This window comes from Anguilla rostrata, chromosome 14 (assembly GCF_018555375.3).
Source record: "Anguilla rostrata isolate EN2019 chromosome 14, ASM1855537v3, whole genome shotgun sequence".
In the NCBI taxonomy this organism is placed as follows: domain Eukaryota; kingdom Metazoa; phylum Chordata; class Actinopteri; order Anguilliformes; family Anguillidae; genus Anguilla; species Anguilla rostrata.
Genome location: NC_057946.1, coordinates 27,741,193 through 27,756,941, shown reverse-complemented (window position 1 = coordinate 27,756,941; position 15,749 = coordinate 27,741,193). Strand labels below are relative to the sequence as shown.

The following is a 15,749-nucleotide window of genomic DNA, read 5'->3' as shown; positions in this document are numbered from 1 at the left end:
TGCCTTGTCGATATTGCGGAACATACTAGCAGTTGGAGAACCCTACCATACATTTAATATAACAGTGGATACCCAGGGGGCACTGACTCAGAGTCCAGGGAAACATTTTTGATAGAAAACGGGAGAAATACTCATACCCATTCATGCCAGGGCTGCCCTACCCTACTCCTGGAGATCTAACGGCCTGTACGTTTTCACTCAAACCCTAAAAAAAGTACACCTCATTCAACAGATAGAGATTTCATGATGCTGCTAATTAGTAGAATCAAGTGTGCAAAATTAGGGTTGAAGTGAAAACTTACAAGAAGGTACAGTAGATCTCCAGGAGCAGGGTCGGACACCTCATTTATACTGACCATGACACCAATGCATGGAATCTCAAATCTGGACCTCGAATCCAAATATGGCCCTGGTTTTCTTTTCCAGGTAGTTTACTGAACTCTTTAGTGCTACTGACTGGCCAGAATGTTTTCACACCTGACTCCCAGGTCAAGAGAGTGTAGAAAACCAGCAGTTCTTGGACTTTGAGGGTCGTGATTTGAGTAACCAGACCTTGATGCGTAAGGATAGCTGTGACTAAGAATATATGAATACATATCTACGAACCTTTCGACAACTGATCTGTGTATTGTTTTGTTGTATGTTGTGATTTATTATTCTATGTTTCTTGTCTTTAATTCGTGAAAACTCAATAAAAATGTAAGTGACACAAAATAAAATAGGGCAACCTCATTCTGTATAAGGCGACATCTCAGAGAACGTTGTTGCAGTGAGTGCGTCAACCGCCTGGAGTGAAGTGCTGAGCAGACACCTAATCCAACCCAACGCTCTGCGAATGAGAGGCATCATTAGGCGAAAAGCTATTAATCAGTCCATTACATTTACCATATGATAAAACAAACTCACACATCAAACCAGAACAAGCCGAAGATGAATTACCAACCAGAAATTTTACCTGAAAAAATAATCTGTTTTTACAACCTGATGTTTTGAACTGTGCATTTGACTGACAATCTGGTCGCTGCTCTGACTTGGTGGTAGACGACAGGATCCATCTGGAGTCTGGCCATCTTGGTTTGGCTCAGCTGTGCAGGTATGGGAAGCACTTCTTTGGCCCTGAAAAGAAAACCAATTGGTCGTCAATCAGGATCATGCAGCCAATGGAGTGTGGGGATGGCACCCAAGGCATGAATGTAAATTCCAATAAAATAACTATTAAAAAAGAACATGTGCTGACACATTAACTTGGATTCTATTAAATGTAAAATATGAAACACAAACCTCTAAAAAGCAGCATAATCTCAGGAGTTTCACTGATATATACTGCCCTCTCCTGGCAACGTCAGAAATTACAGATGGGAATGAAGTCCAAACACCATCGTGACTGCTCTGAGAAAAACACAAGAATCAACGTTTTAGCCCATTTGGGGTCTTCGTTAGGACAGGAGGGCATTTGACTGCATGCATGTAAATAACCTTGCAAGTCAGACATGACATCAGACGGAGAAAGGTTTGCTTACAATTCTGCACATGATAATGATGTTTCAAACGCAAGTCTCACACAAAGTACAAACTTACTCAGAGTATCAAAACCACAATATCAGAAAGAGCACAAATGTAATCACTACAATATTTCAAACTGATTAACATCAGGTTAAATGAACCATCATAATGTCAATACAATTGATACAGCAATTAATATTAATACAAATTTTAAATCTAGAAAACAAACATTTAAAAAATCAACAATAAGGATAATAGGTAGACCTTTCATAGTGTGCAAAGGTACATAAATATTGTAATACAGTATATCTTCAGAATATACAGAAATTACACAAGTGCACTAATACCCCGCACTGTAGTGCATATGCTGATAAAGAAAAGCAATAACAAAAATTGCCTAATTGGTCTGAATAAGGGGTTTGACATTTGGTTTATAATTAACTATTGTCTTTTTTTTATGAATTCATACTGAATTTGTCAAAAGTGTGAAATAAATATACCATAAAATAGCTTTGAGTTTCCTGGATTGTCAAAGGTGTTTTTAAAACTGATGCTGTGTCAGTCAGGAGGCAGGCAGGGACTGACACATGGTACGCTGGTGGAATGTATGCGACGTGACCCTTGACCCCTGACAGCTGAAGCTATGGGCCTCTGCTGCTGCTGCAACTCATGTTGTCCTCCCTGATGATGAAGTTAACTTCCCCACCGTGTCCCGGTCCTGTAACAGCCACAGCACGTGGCGCGCTAGCTGATTTATAGCCCCCAAGGACACGCAGGGTAACAGTGCAGTACATGTGAGGACAGTGTGAGGATAATGCCCTCTGCTGGACAGGATGTCTAATAGCACGTGCAGGATTAGTGCTGTGAATGCAGTGTCCTCCGAAAGGTGTTTTTTTTGCCCCACTTTTGCCTAAAATGCGACCTCATGCTGTATCCGCCCCGTTACGATTGGTCAGATTCAAAGTGTCATTCTCTGACCAATCCTAGGCAGGGCAGATTCAGCGAGGGGTGTTTTAGGGAAAAGCAGGTGCAAAAAAAAAAAAAACCTCTAAAAGACATTGCAAATATTCATTTATGGGTTATTTGTATGTACAAAAAATGATGAATAAAATTCACTTTATCATTTATCACATGTTTCTTCTGCTCAGCAATGTCTAAAAATATATCATATTAAAATACCTTTGCTCAGTGTGAAAATTCATTATTTTACACAAAATACTCTGAAAAAGACATCCCAATTGTTGGCGCAACTACTTCCTACACCCTGCTGTTCCAAGACAATTACACTGTCTTCTGTGCTGTTTGTCAAGGTTGGAGAATACATAGCAAAGGATCCACAAAAGTCTGTGGTCTTTGCTTGTGCACTCTTGTTAAGCTCACCCCCACAGGTTTTCAGTGGTGTTTAGGTCTGGGATGCAAAAGCTTGATGTTGTGGTCTGTTATTTATTTATTCATTTTGATTGATTTATTTTTATGTATTATTAGTATTATTATTGATAATAATAATAATAATTATTATTATGATTATTATTATTATTATTTTCTTATTATTTATAGGAATTCTTTGAAATGTTTTTCCAATCAAAGTTCCAAACACATTTAGCACATAACTGCACATACTGACATTTCTGGTTTGATGACAGGAGAGGCTTTCTCCTGGCAAACCTTCCGAATAGCTTCTCTGGAAGCGGAAGTGCTAGTTTTGGAGTCTTTGCGCCCCCCTTGGATAATTTTCTTTCTCTCCAACCACCCTCCTCACTATAGGTGGGGGCATAAGACACTTGTGCTCTTTCATGCAGGTTCATCACAGCCTGTTAGCTTCATAATGATTGCCCTAGTAGTGGAGATGGGTGTTTTAATGTGATTAGATAATTTTGTATCCATTTTATGCCTAATTTATGAAGATAAACAACCTTCTGTCTCATTCAATGTGGGTTTTCTAACCTTTCCCATGTTGATGAACAACTAATGAAGTTTGACGTGTGTGTCAGCTCATATTTATACACCCAAGAGGAACAGGAAGTCAACAGTGTTCCTGAAGACTCTAATGAACATAAAAAGCAGAATATAATCACAATATAATTCTATTTGAGTTTTTCATAAGAATTTCATGGATAATTACAGCAAACATGTTGTTGAGAAAATATTTATTTTCTGTGAACAAATTTTTTTCAAGTGTGCAAGAGTGCAACATCAAGCTGATAAAAAACACATTTTCTCATAGCCTTTTTCTCATAGCCTTTTTATCTCATCTTTACCAATGGTGGCAACAGTTTTGGATGGTATTGCATGTTGTATAGGTATTGTGTGTTTTTGTCATTTGCATTGATTTAGACATTGACAGACACATAGCACATCTACTGCAACAAGGTGCTGTTTTTTTCTTTGTGCTGTTTTCTCGGACCCTATTTACACACACACACACACACACACACACACACAGCAGTAGAGTAGTGGTGTCCTTACTCCCCCTCTCTCTGTGGGCTGTTCTGGGACCAGCAGCTGCAGCTCAAAGGAAAATAAGGTAAAAGTTGTGCCCACAAAAGGACAGGTCTCCTGATACAGGGGTCACACACACGTTCCTCAGGGGGAAACATGTTCCTATCAGGTTGTATTTATGAGCTCTGCTACACTGGGGTCAACTGCCCCAGTGAGCCTAACGCTAACGCTAAGCATGGCGCTAAGCCCCAAGGGCCTAATAAACAACTAACTGTACAGGTTAAATCAAAGCCTGTTAACTCAATCAAAACACACAGACCTGCCACACAATCACCTGCACAAGTAAAACCAAAGCCCATCACTAAAATCAAACAGAGAGAGAGAGCAGAAGTGGGATTAGAATATCTACATACCTTTGTAAAACTGCCATTCCTAGCAGTTACAGCAGCAGGATAGCTAGTGAGACTCACACTCGCCACACATGGAGAGGGTCACCGGTCTGGAATTAGAGTCCCCCCTGCAGTGAGGAGCTCACAGAAGTGCTTAGTTCCTGTCATGGTGAACATGCCAGGAATGCTGATGAGAAGCGAACAGATGCTGGCCGCTGGTGTGCTTGCAGACTGACTGCATGCGTGGAAGCCTATCAATCCTTCCTAGGAAGTAAATATATCCTCACCTTCTTAACCACTAAGAAAACCTCATAAACATTTACTGTCAGTTATGTGAGGGCAAACGCATCAAGCAACAACCTATGAGTATTACATATTAACAAGCGATGACTGCTTTATTACACATCTTAGATTAAGCAGTAACAGGAAAACACTATTACCAATGAACTGCAAACACTGCGATCAGTGATCATATAATCTATGAATCTATGTGTTGCATTTCAATATTATTCAATATATTTTATAACTGAAACTATTACAAAAACACCTGTTAATTGCACATTAATAACACGTAACTCTGCTGCTATCTGTTCTTTACTGAAAATGTACATTTGATCACAACATGGCAATAAATGCATACAATTCCATCGTGGCTGCCCTGTACTTTGAGTGTCCCACACGCAATCATGTGCAATATACAGTTTGAAAATTATAAAATAATAAATATTGATAAAGAAAGGACTATTTGTGATTAGGGCATTTGCAATGTATGTTCATGTATTCGTCACATTATCTGTCACTGTCTACAACATTTTTTGACAGTTTGACTCTTGAAATATGTCTATGACTTGATATATGACATAACTACAGCACTAAATGAGCATGTTAAATTTTGAGCCAGATGTAACAATAAACAGATAAATAAAATAGAATTTCTGTGACATGACAAAGGTCTTGAAAATTTAAAAAATATTCTATAAATTCATATTAAAAACATATAAGCTGAAATAAATATTCAATATTATGAATTCTATTTTGTGCTAAAGTTTACATGTAAACATAATATTTCTCCAGTAGTATGTGTAGAATTATTTTCTTAACAGTTACATTATTATACAGTAATTGATTTTTATTTTCATTTCAACTTCAGTTGGAAAATTTTGTGTCACAAATACAAGGTATAGACATTCGGTCTAATTGTGATCTCTAGCCTGTTTTCTCAAATCAGCTCTTAAACTCAAAAAAGAGGTGACCCTGCAACAGCTGAAGTCACTGAAGCTCAATTAACTGACATTAATCACATTTGAATTTGATTATGTCTCTTTAAAGTAAAACTAAGGTAATAAACAAATAAATATCCCATGTTACATCTTCCCATCACTAGTTGGAAGCAGGACCAGCTTTAGAAATATACTGCTTTGTAAATATGCAAATCTGTACAAAGACAAGATTTTGTTGGTATGTACGACAAAGAATTTTCACTGAAACCAAAACATTCAACAAAAAACATTTATCAAAACTTACCGATATTTCTGACTTTTAGAAGAATGTCCTTCTGAAACTCTAAAATTTAAAATACTTATGAAATATACTTTGGAGAATATACATGCCTGTGATTGGTTACAAAGATTTGATTAAATGTCTGACCGTAAAAAAAAAAAGATCTACAGATTGGATAAAGTAGCCACATCTTAACATACCCATAATTGGCTGAAACTACTGACAAATTCATACCTTGACCAAAGCTTGACCATACCTTGATGTCCAAATATAGCTTGTGCTGGGCTAGCACTTACAACCCAATATAAGGAGCAGCACAGAGGTGTTCACAACACAGAAGGACATTACGACACAGCCTGTGGTGAGTCCCACACATCATTCAGCCTACACTGTCGGAGCAGATCCCATATGAACATTTTACTGTCTTTATTTAATGCTGTAGGGACTCATGCAGTTGTCATGAGTGTGTGTGTGTGTGTGTGTGTGTGCGTGTGTGTGCATGTGGGTTTGTTTGTGTGTGTGCATACAGAGGATTGTTAAAACACATCTGAAATGTGGTTTTCATGTGGCTGAAATATGTGAATAAATGAATAGATCAGAGAAGGTTAGCACAAATATGTTGAACCAGCCTAGATGGCTGAATGGCCTGTTCTTGTCATTCTATATGTGTATGTTTTGATGATGATTGTAATGGCTGTTATTTTAATTAGACATTTTATGTTTGCAGAAAAAAAGCTGAATTGAAAGTGTTTTAAAAACATAATGTTTTACAGTGTCCTGGAATACAACTGCTCTTGGGGGGTGAGAAAAGGTATGTTTTTATTTTACATGATCCTTTATTTACCTAGGCGAGTCCCATTGAGATAAAAATGTTAAGTTTCAGCACACCACATTTAACAATTCTGTAAAGTAGTAGAACACAAAATCAATTACGAAATGGAAAGAGTCTTCTTGATCTAACAGGTCAACGGCACCTTATCCGCCATAGTAAGGACACCTGACAGCTTTTATGGTTCGTAAAAAGCTTAAAATAGTAAACAATGGGATGGAATGCTGAAGCTGAGCTGATTTAAACACCATGAAGCACAGTAAACAAAAGCAATCTTCCCAAATTCAGAGTAAGGTTAAGGCACAGTGAAAAGCAAATCAAAATGGCGGATGAGAGGTTTTGCATTTGAGACTAACAAAGGCACTGTGATGAACTGCCAGTGGCCCGCATGGTAGTGTTGGGGGCACACAGGTGCAGAATGTCTCTGCAATCAATCACAGGAAGATAGGCAGTTAAAATGTGTTTCCTTCTAGCATAGAACATAAAATGGCTTGTTTATAATTATAAAATAAATATAAATTAATTTTTGCTTTTTCAAAAAACAAGACAGTCATTGTGGGTTATAATTTGAGTTTCTCATCCAGCCAAATTTCTAAATATTTGGAAGATGTTATGTGCTCAATACATTTCCAATACATGGTAGAAATATTTTATTAGCAGCAGCCTGGGAATGAGATCTAAATAAATACATAATCTTTGTTTTATTAGAATTGAGATTAAAAACTCAATTAAGATCACAGAGATCAGCTAGAAGGTTGTTAAAATACAACAGTAGGAGTTACTGAACTGCTTGAGACAAAGTGGTATAGAAGTCAATGATGATGTTGTCTGACTACAGATGGTTTTTAAAACCCTGCATAGGTAAAGACATGTTATTAATATGAAATATAAATATAATGGAATCAAGGACAGACCCTTGAGGTACATCCCTGGTGATCAAAACTGATGCACAATTTTCCCCATCAATATATACACTGAGAGTTCTATTGTAAAGATAATTATCAAACCAACTAGCTGCCCGGGAGCAATGCTACAATGATAATGTGTGATGCTCTTTCTTCTTAAAGACAAACATAAAATGTACTTAAAGAATAAGAAAGTTTATGAAGGGAGTGTTTACTAAACTGTAATACTCTGTACCACCACAGTGAGCAGCAACCATGAGTACCGACGCTGAAATGGCCGTTTACGGCAAGGCCGCCATCTACCTGCGGAAGCCGGAGCAGGAGAGACTCGAGGCTCAAAGCAGACCTTTCGATGCCAAGACTGCCTGCTATGTGACTGATACTAAGGAGCTGTACCTTAAAGGCACAATCCTGAGCAAAGAAGGGGGCAAAGTCACCGTCAAAGTCACTGACACTCAAGAAGTACGTCTTTCAACTATTGCAGAAAAAATATCCACTGAGCAATGTAAACATGCTTAACATTCTAAGGGTCTTGGCTGATTATCTGATGACATTACTTTTTTTTCAGACTGTAACAGTTAAGGAGGATGATGTCACCCCAATGAACCCTCCCAAGTTCGATAAAATTGAGGACATGGCCATGATGACTCACCTCAATGAAGCCTCTGTGCTGTATAACCTCAAAGAGCGTTACGCAGCATGGATGATCTACGTAAGTCATTCAAAACTGTTCACAATTCATGATTTTTCCATGTTGCATGAAATCTGCAGGTTATCTGAAATGTGTTGCCTTCCTGTTTCAGACCTACTCTGGGCTGTTCTGTGCCACGGTAAATCCCTACAAGTGGCTCCCAGTGTACGACCAAGAGGTCGTATCGGCCTACAGAGGCAAAAAGCGCATGGAGGCCCCACCACACATCTTCTCTGTCTCAGACAATGCCTATCAGTTCATGCTCACTGGTAAGGGTGCACTTAAAATGGTCTGTGGACATGTTTTACTTTCATATTTACTGTAATTCAATAGATTTGCTAAAAAAATACACTTTGTTTTTGCAGATAGAGAAAATCAGTCTGTCCTGATTACGTAAGTATTTCCAGGAAGCTTCTTTACCTGTACAAAAATAACTGCTCATCTTGTATTGGATCTGGTTTAACAAGACTTCTCCAGGCTGACCTGCTCTTGCCTTTCTTAATTCTCAGTGGAGAATCTGGTGCTGGAAAGACTGTGAACACCAAACGTGTCATCCAGTACTTTGCGACAATCGCAGTGGCAGGTGACAAAAAGAAAGAAGCAGGTGGCAAAATACAGGTGAAAAAATGTTTCGGTCATCATTGAGCAACGCGTTGTTGAAAGAGATAAATGTACATTATATTGAAAATAGCAGAATAAAGGCATTGAAAGTGCAGGAACATGCTGGAGTTTATCTCCTGTGACCTGTGTTCGTCAAATCCTTTGCCTTCTGTAGGGATCCCTGGAGGATCAGATCATTGCTGCTAACCCCCTGCTGGAAGCTTATGGAAATGCCAAGACTGTGAGGAATGACAACTCCTCTCGATTTGTAAGTGTGAAAGGAAACCATAAGCCATTAAAGGGATTTCTTGGAATCTGTTGACAGTTCATCAATGCTAATAACACTGTACTGTTTCCAATAGGGTAAATTCATCAGAATTCATTTTGGCACATCTGGAAAACTGGCCAGTGCTGACATTGAGACTTGTGAGTTAAAAAAAAAAATTTGTTAATTTTAACATTCATAGGTTATTTCTATGGGAATGTTCATTTGATATGATTTTTAAAATCTTTCTTGGCCAGATCTGCTGGAGAAGTCCAGAGTAACATTCCAGCTCCCAGATGAGAGAGGCTACCACATCTTCTACCAGATGATGACCAACCACAAACCTGAGCTGATTGGTGAGATTGCCTACATGAAACTTTATAAAATAATATGAGTGGAAAACATGGGGAAATGTCTGACTGATCTCAATCAACCTTTTGTTTTTAACAGAAATGACGCTCATCACAACCAACCCCTACGATTTCCCCATGATCAGCCAGGGCCAGATCACAGTGGCCAGCATTGATGACAAGGAGGAGCTGGTGGCCACAGATGTGAGTGATTCACACATGGCAAAGGCTCATACTCCAAAGGCTCATAACCCTCTATTAACCTCTTAATTGGGTAGTTGACCACAAATCAGAGCACTCATTTACAAAGCAAGTGTTGATCGCCACATTTGACTCCATCAAGCTTCCGCTCTAAAGCATAGAAAATGTTAGCTTACACTGTCTGCACACCACACATGTCTAGTTTTAAAATGGTGAAAGTGCTCATAGGGTACTTGTACAGCGATAACAGGTACGCTTACATAATCTGTGGAATGTCTTTCATTTCATTTCTATGCATAATTACAAATTAATTAGGAAAAGAAAAGCAAATAAAAAATTCATTACAGCCACACAAATGTAAATATAATTTTAAAAAATTATGCCAGTTTCTAAGCTTCCAACTAAGTTCTCTAATGGTCATGTGTGCTTTTTGACTAATATAAATGATCTACTCTATATTATTGGCAATGTAGCTGCTTAGCTAGATTGACTAACTAATGATACCCTTGATTGCTTGCTAGCTAGCTGCATCATCAATGTTCCTGATGTGAATGATGTCATTGATCCTATGTAGCTTCCTGGTTAGCTACTTGAAAACTCATATAAAACTCAAAGACACCTATCTTATTGAATTTTACCTCCCATATTAGCACTTAGCCAACTGTGTACTAAGCAAACAATTCCATTGGTGAGCAGGTTGAAACTAGCACTAGTTAAGACGGCTACTAATAAATAAGGAAAACAATTATATTAATAATGTAATGTGACAGTGATGTATCTGAAAGTCTTCTATTAATAATAGCTTTTTTTGTGCTTGATAGACTTACAATAGTCAGTAAGGACAGCGAGACTTCACAAACATTCTCTAATCTAAACCCATCCTTGTCATCTAGACTGCCATTGACATCTTGGGCTTCACCAATGATGAGAAAATGGGCATCTACAAGCTGACTGGTGCTGTGATTCACCATGGTAACATGAAGTTCAAACAGAAGCAGCGTGAGGAGCAGGCTGAACCTGATGGCACAGAGGGTGAGTACAGTTACCGAGAAATCAGCAATTTTCATTTTTTTGTTCAATTGTCAGGTCAACTATAAATCAGCTATGATAGATTTTACAAGAGCAAAAATGTTTCTAGCAAAAAAATTCTTCATACAAATTTAATAATAATTCTGGTTATGATAATTATTAGCAGTTGATGAAAGAAAACCACGATCACAACATCAAAACTCCTAAAAGCTAAACTCCTGGTCATTTAGTGCCCATAATACATTTACAGTATGTACAGAACAACACTAAAACTAAGTAAATTGGTTCTACATCATTGTGCATTTGACTGGCTAGTCATCAGGTCACAGAAAAGATATGTTAGGTTTGTGCTAATCAGTGTCTGTGTAACCACAATCCCTCATTCTCACATTGCTGCATTCTCATTCCAGTGGCTGATAAAGTTGGATATCTCTTGGGCTTGAACTCAGCTGATATGCTTAAGGCTATGTGCTATCCCAGAGTGAAGGTCGGCAATGAGTTTGTCACCAAGGGGCAGACTGTACCACAGGTAGAGTATTTATGCTTCAAGACACGTGTTCTTCAGTTTACTTGCATTTACTATACAAATTTAAAAATCCCATTTTCATAAATAAGGAACTGCTGAATTGCTTCAACATCCTTTGAGCACAGAAGTTATTCTTATAGTGTTTGTATTACTTTTACAGGTCAACAATTCAGTAATGGCTCTGGCCAAATCTATCTATGAGAGAATGTTCTTGTGGATGGTCATCCGCATCAACCAGATGTTGGACACAAAGCAGTCCAGACAGTTCTTCATCGGTGTGCTGGATATTGCTGGCTTTGAAATTTTTGATGTAAGTAATAAGTCATAAAAATGCAAAAATGATTTCCTTTAACATGCAACATAATTAGTGCTGACTTGCGTCATTATTTTCACTCAAAGTACAACAGCATGGAACAGCTGTGCATCAACTTCACCAATGAGAAACTGCAACAGTTCTTCAACCACCACATGTTTGTGCTGGAACAAGAGGAGTACAAGAAAGAGGGAATTGATTGGGAGTTCATTGACTTCGGTATGGATTTGGCTGCCTGCATTGAACTCATCGAGAAGGTGAGGGAGAGTTGTAACTACAAAATAAGTGTGACATACAAAAAAATGGCTTCTTGAATTCATGTGAACATAATTTCTTCTTTTAACAGCCAATGGGCATCTTCTCCATCCTTGAAGAGGAGTGCATGTTCCCCAAGGCCTCAGATGCCACTTTCAAGGGCAAACTGTATGACCAGCATCTTGGCAAGTGCAATGCCTTCCAGAAACCCAAGCCTGCCAAAGGCAAGGCTGAGGCCCACTTCTCCCTGGTGCACTACGCTGGCACTGTGGACTACAACATCTGCGGCTGGCTGGACAAGAACAAGGACCCCCTGAATGACTCTGTTGTGCAGCTGTACCAGAAGTCCTCAGTTAAACTGTTGGCTCTCCTGTATGCAGCCACTGCTGGGGCTGAGGGTAAGAAAAGTGAAAGTAAAGTGAACATGAGCTTAACTTTTAAACATGTGATAGCATTACAGAACCTTTGAAATCATTACTCATCCATGAAATGATGATTAAGTTTTTAGCCTAGCTCAATTTGTTCACATGAAAATAATATGAAAAACATGACATGAAACTGCTAATTTTTTCAGAGGCAAAGGGAGCCAAGAAGGGAGGCAAGAAGAAGGGTGGTTCCATGCAGACTGTGTCCTCTCAGTTTAGGGTAGGTTTTATGTGGCTTAATTGCATAATAGGAAGCCTGTAAAATTAAACTGTAATATTGTGGCAGAAACTGACCAACATTTATTGTATCATGCTGCAGGAGAACTTGGGCAAGCTCATGACCAACTTGAGAAGCACACATCCTCACTTTGTGCGTTGCCTGATTCCCAATGAATCTAAAACACCAGGTACTGTTTCAACAGTCCACAACAAGTTCTGGCCCAAATAAACAGCCCATATGCACTCAAAACTGTGTAACTCATAATGCTGAAAACCTCCACAGGTCTCATGGAGAACTTCCTCGTTATCCACCAGCTGAGGTGTAATGGTGTGCTGGAAGGTATCAGAATCTGCAGAAAGGGTTTCCCCAGCAGAATTCTCTATGCTGACTTCAAGCAGAGGTGATTCAATAGTCCCATCACACCATCATGTGCATGTTTTTATTTTCCTTTTGTAACAATATCTGAGAATCTGACAACTTCAATCTACCTTTCACAGGTACAAAGTACTGAACGCCAGTGTTATCCCAGAAGGGCAGTTCATTGACAACAAGAAAGCTTCTGAGAAGCTCTTGGGATCCATCGATGTTGATCACACTCAGTACAAATTTGGGCACACTAAGGTAAAGAAGCTAATTTGCTGTAAATAAACATGATTCTGACTGCTTCTAAACATTCAAAGAATATAACTGGAGAGCTTAACTGAAAATCATTGTAGGTGTTCTTCAAAGCTGGGCTTCTGGGTACTCTGGAGGAGATGCGAGATGAGAAACTGGCTGCTCTGGTGACCATGACTCAGGCTCTGTGCCGTGGTTTCCTCATGAGAAAGGAGTTTGTGAAGATGATGGAGAGGAGGCAAGTAAAAGCAACACTGCTTCACTGCGATAAAGAGCAAATTGACTTACCTGACAAAGGCTGCTTCTCATTGAAACAGTTCTAATTTTTTTCAGATTTTTTTCCTTCTGAGAAGCTTAATTAAGGAAGCTTTTAAAACCAGGTTATTTTTAAAATCATGGGATTAACATTTAATTTCAATTGATTGTCTTGCCTATGACACGTGGAGTCTGATTTCACAACACAGTACAGCATATTTCATTTCTCTACCCACCAGCATTCATTTTTCCTACTGAAGTGAGGTCAGTAACTTTCATTGAATGAATAACATAACTGCGTCCAATGTGTTCATTACACAGAGAGTCAGTGTTCACAATCCAGTACAACATCCGCTCATTCATGAATGTGAAACATTGGCCATGGATGAAGGTGTACTTCAAGATCAAGCCACTGCTGAAGAGTGCTGAAGCTGAGAAGGAAATGGCCCAAATGAAGGAGGACTTTACAAAATGCAAGGAAGATCTGGCCAAGGCAGAAGCGAAAAAGAAGGAGCTTGAAGAGAAAATGGTTTCTCTGCTGCAAGAAAAGAATGACCTGCAGCTCCAAGTAGCATCTGTGAGTTCTACTGTTTAACCTTAGCACACATACAAAAAGACTGTGTGTTATTGTTAATCAATCTATTAACACCAACACTTCAAAGGTCCAGAGAGTCTTTTTTCACACTCATGTATTTTCTTTCATTATAATCCCAGGAATCTGAAGGTCTTGTAGATGCTGAGGAGAGATGCGAGGGACTCATCAAAAGTAAGATTCAGCTTGAAGCAAAACTCAAAGAAACAACTGAGAGACTAGAAGATGAGGAGGAAATGAATTCCGAGCTCACTGCAAAGAAGAGGAAACTAGAGGATGAGTGCTCTGAGCTGAAGAAAGACATTGATGACTTGGAGCTCACCTTGGCTAAAGTGGAAAAGGAGAAACATGCCACAGAAAACAAGGTTTCAGTTCAAATTAACTATAAAAATGGTAAATTCAACTCTATAAATGTTCTTCTGTACTAATGCTGTGGAATATTTCTAGGTGAAAAATCTGACTGAAGAGATGACCTCTCAGGATGAGAGCATTGGCAAGTTGAGCAAGGAGAAGAAAGCCCTCCAAGAGGCACACCAGCAGACCCTGGATGATCTGCAGGCAGAGGAAGACAAAGTCAACACTCTGTCCAAAGCTAAGACCAAGCTCGAGCAACAAGTCGATGATGTGAGTTTGGTTTTCTCTGTGGTTGATATAATAATGCAAGTGATCTTAATTCTTAAATCTTGATGAGGTACTTTTAATATTTTAGCTTGAAGGCTCTCTGGAACAAGAGAAGAAACTTCGCATGGATCTTGAGAGAGCTAAGAGAAAGCTTGAGGGTGATTTGAAAATGGCTCAGGAATCCGTAATGGATCTGGAGAATGACAAACAGCAGTCAGAGGAGAAACTCAAGAAGTAAGAATTAATTCTCCTAAACAATCTACTTTAGTATTAAATCTGAGAGCAGATCTACATATTGAAAGTATTTGTGCTTCACAGGAAGGACTTTGAGACCAGCCAGCTCCTCAGCAAGATAGAGGATGAACAATCCTTGGGTGCTCAGCTTCAAAAGAAGATTAAGGAGCTTCAGGTATATGATTAGTAGTCCCTTAGATTAATTAAATATTACCAAATTTCATTGGATAACATACCATGTAACCCTTTCAATCTATAGGCTCGCATTGAGGAGCTGGAGGAGGAAATCGAGGCTGAGCGTGCTGCTCGGGCTAAGGTTGAGAAGCAGAGAGCTGATCTCTCCAGGGAACTTGAGGAGATCAGTGAGAGGCTAGAGGAAGCTGGAGGTGCAACTGCTGCTCAGATTGAGATGAACAAGAAGCGCGAAGCTGAGTTCCAGAAGCTGCGTCGCGACCTGGAGGAGTCCACCCTGCAGCATGAAGCAACTGCTGCCGCTCTTCGCAAGAAGCAGGCCGACAGCGTGGCTGAACTGGGAGAACAAATCGACAACCTTCAGCGAGTTAAGCAGAAGCTGGAGAAGGAGAAGAGTGAATTTAAAATGGAAATTGATGACCTCTCAAGCAACATGGAGGCTATTGCTAAAACTAAGGTCAGTGACTTGATGACTGTGTTCATGAATATTATAATAATGATAAATAATTTAACAGATAAAATAAAAACTGAAAACCATTCTTATTAACAGTCAAATCTGGAGAAGCTGTGTCGTACTCTTGAGGATCAACTCAGTGAAGTCAAGACCAAGAATGATGAAAACGTGCGCCAGTTAAATGATTTCGGTGCACAGAAAGCCAGACTGCTGACAGAGAACGGTAAAGACAAGTTTCATTGTTTTTGAGTTTGTCTTCAAAATCTAAAAAACACTTCAGTGGAATACATTGAACAATAGCAATGTATTTAATTGTTGTTAATTCATGAGTTATCTGCAGACAACA

The 15,749-nt window shown here is 39.0% G+C and overlaps 1 protein-coding gene and 1 long non-coding RNA gene across 4 annotated transcripts in view; one reads left to right on the top strand and one right to left on the bottom strand.

The window, feature by feature from the left end:
* Window positions 1-965: 965 nt before the first annotated feature.
* Window positions 966-6,035, bottom strand: LOC135239832 (uncharacterized). Of its 3 annotated transcripts, XR_010325510.1 has the most exons (4): window positions 5,856-6,035; window positions 4,356-4,492; window positions 1,282-1,389; window positions 966-1,116 (listed from the first exon to the last, which is right to left on the bottom strand). It is a non-coding gene; the product is annotated as an uncharacterized LOC135239832 (long non-coding RNA). The 3 variants fall into 3 exon arrangements; XR_010325511.1 differs by lacking the exons at window positions 966-1,116; window positions 1,282-1,389 and adding an exon at window positions 3,508-4,005 and having other exon boundaries at window positions 4,356-4,595; XR_010325509.1 differs by lacking the exons at window positions 966-1,116; window positions 1,282-1,389 and adding an exon at window positions 3,508-4,005.
* Window positions 6,036-6,145: 110 nt separating this feature from the next.
* The window catches only part of LOC135239924 (myosin heavy chain, fast skeletal muscle-like), a 24,904-nt gene continuing 15,300 nt past the window's right edge, over window positions 6,146-15,749 (top strand). Inside the window, exons 1-28 of the mRNA XM_064308928.1 lie at window positions 6,146-6,192; window positions 6,605-6,642; window positions 7,809-8,027; window positions 8,134-8,277; window positions 8,369-8,525; window positions 8,622-8,649; window positions 8,766-8,874; window positions 9,032-9,124; window positions 9,219-9,282; window positions 9,379-9,477; window positions 9,572-9,675; window positions 10,566-10,704; window positions 11,112-11,230; window positions 11,388-11,537; window positions 11,627-11,797; window positions 11,887-12,208; window positions 12,382-12,440; window positions 12,540-12,627; window positions 12,723-12,840; window positions 12,938-13,061; window positions 13,157-13,293; window positions 13,632-13,887; window positions 14,025-14,267; window positions 14,350-14,526; window positions 14,612-14,757; window positions 14,842-14,932; window positions 15,017-15,406; window positions 15,500-15,626. Of these exons, the coding sequence (XP_064164998.1) occupies window positions 7,821-8,027; window positions 8,134-8,277; window positions 8,369-8,525; window positions 8,622-8,649; window positions 8,766-8,874; window positions 9,032-9,124; window positions 9,219-9,282; window positions 9,379-9,477; window positions 9,572-9,675; window positions 10,566-10,704; window positions 11,112-11,230; window positions 11,388-11,537; window positions 11,627-11,797; window positions 11,887-12,208; window positions 12,382-12,440; window positions 12,540-12,627; window positions 12,723-12,840; window positions 12,938-13,061; window positions 13,157-13,293; window positions 13,632-13,887; window positions 14,025-14,267; window positions 14,350-14,526; window positions 14,612-14,757; window positions 14,842-14,932; window positions 15,017-15,406; window positions 15,500-15,626 (3,862 nt within the window). The 5' untranslated portion in view covers window positions 6,146-6,192; window positions 6,605-6,642; window positions 7,809-7,820. The remainder of the gene's footprint in view (window positions 6,193-6,604; window positions 6,643-7,808; window positions 8,028-8,133; window positions 8,278-8,368; window positions 8,526-8,621; window positions 8,650-8,765; window positions 8,875-9,031; window positions 9,125-9,218; window positions 9,283-9,378; window positions 9,478-9,571; window positions 9,676-10,565; window positions 10,705-11,111; window positions 11,231-11,387; window positions 11,538-11,626; window positions 11,798-11,886; window positions 12,209-12,381; window positions 12,441-12,539; window positions 12,628-12,722; window positions 12,841-12,937; window positions 13,062-13,156; window positions 13,294-13,631; window positions 13,888-14,024; window positions 14,268-14,349; window positions 14,527-14,611; window positions 14,758-14,841; window positions 14,933-15,016; window positions 15,407-15,499; window positions 15,627-15,749) is intronic.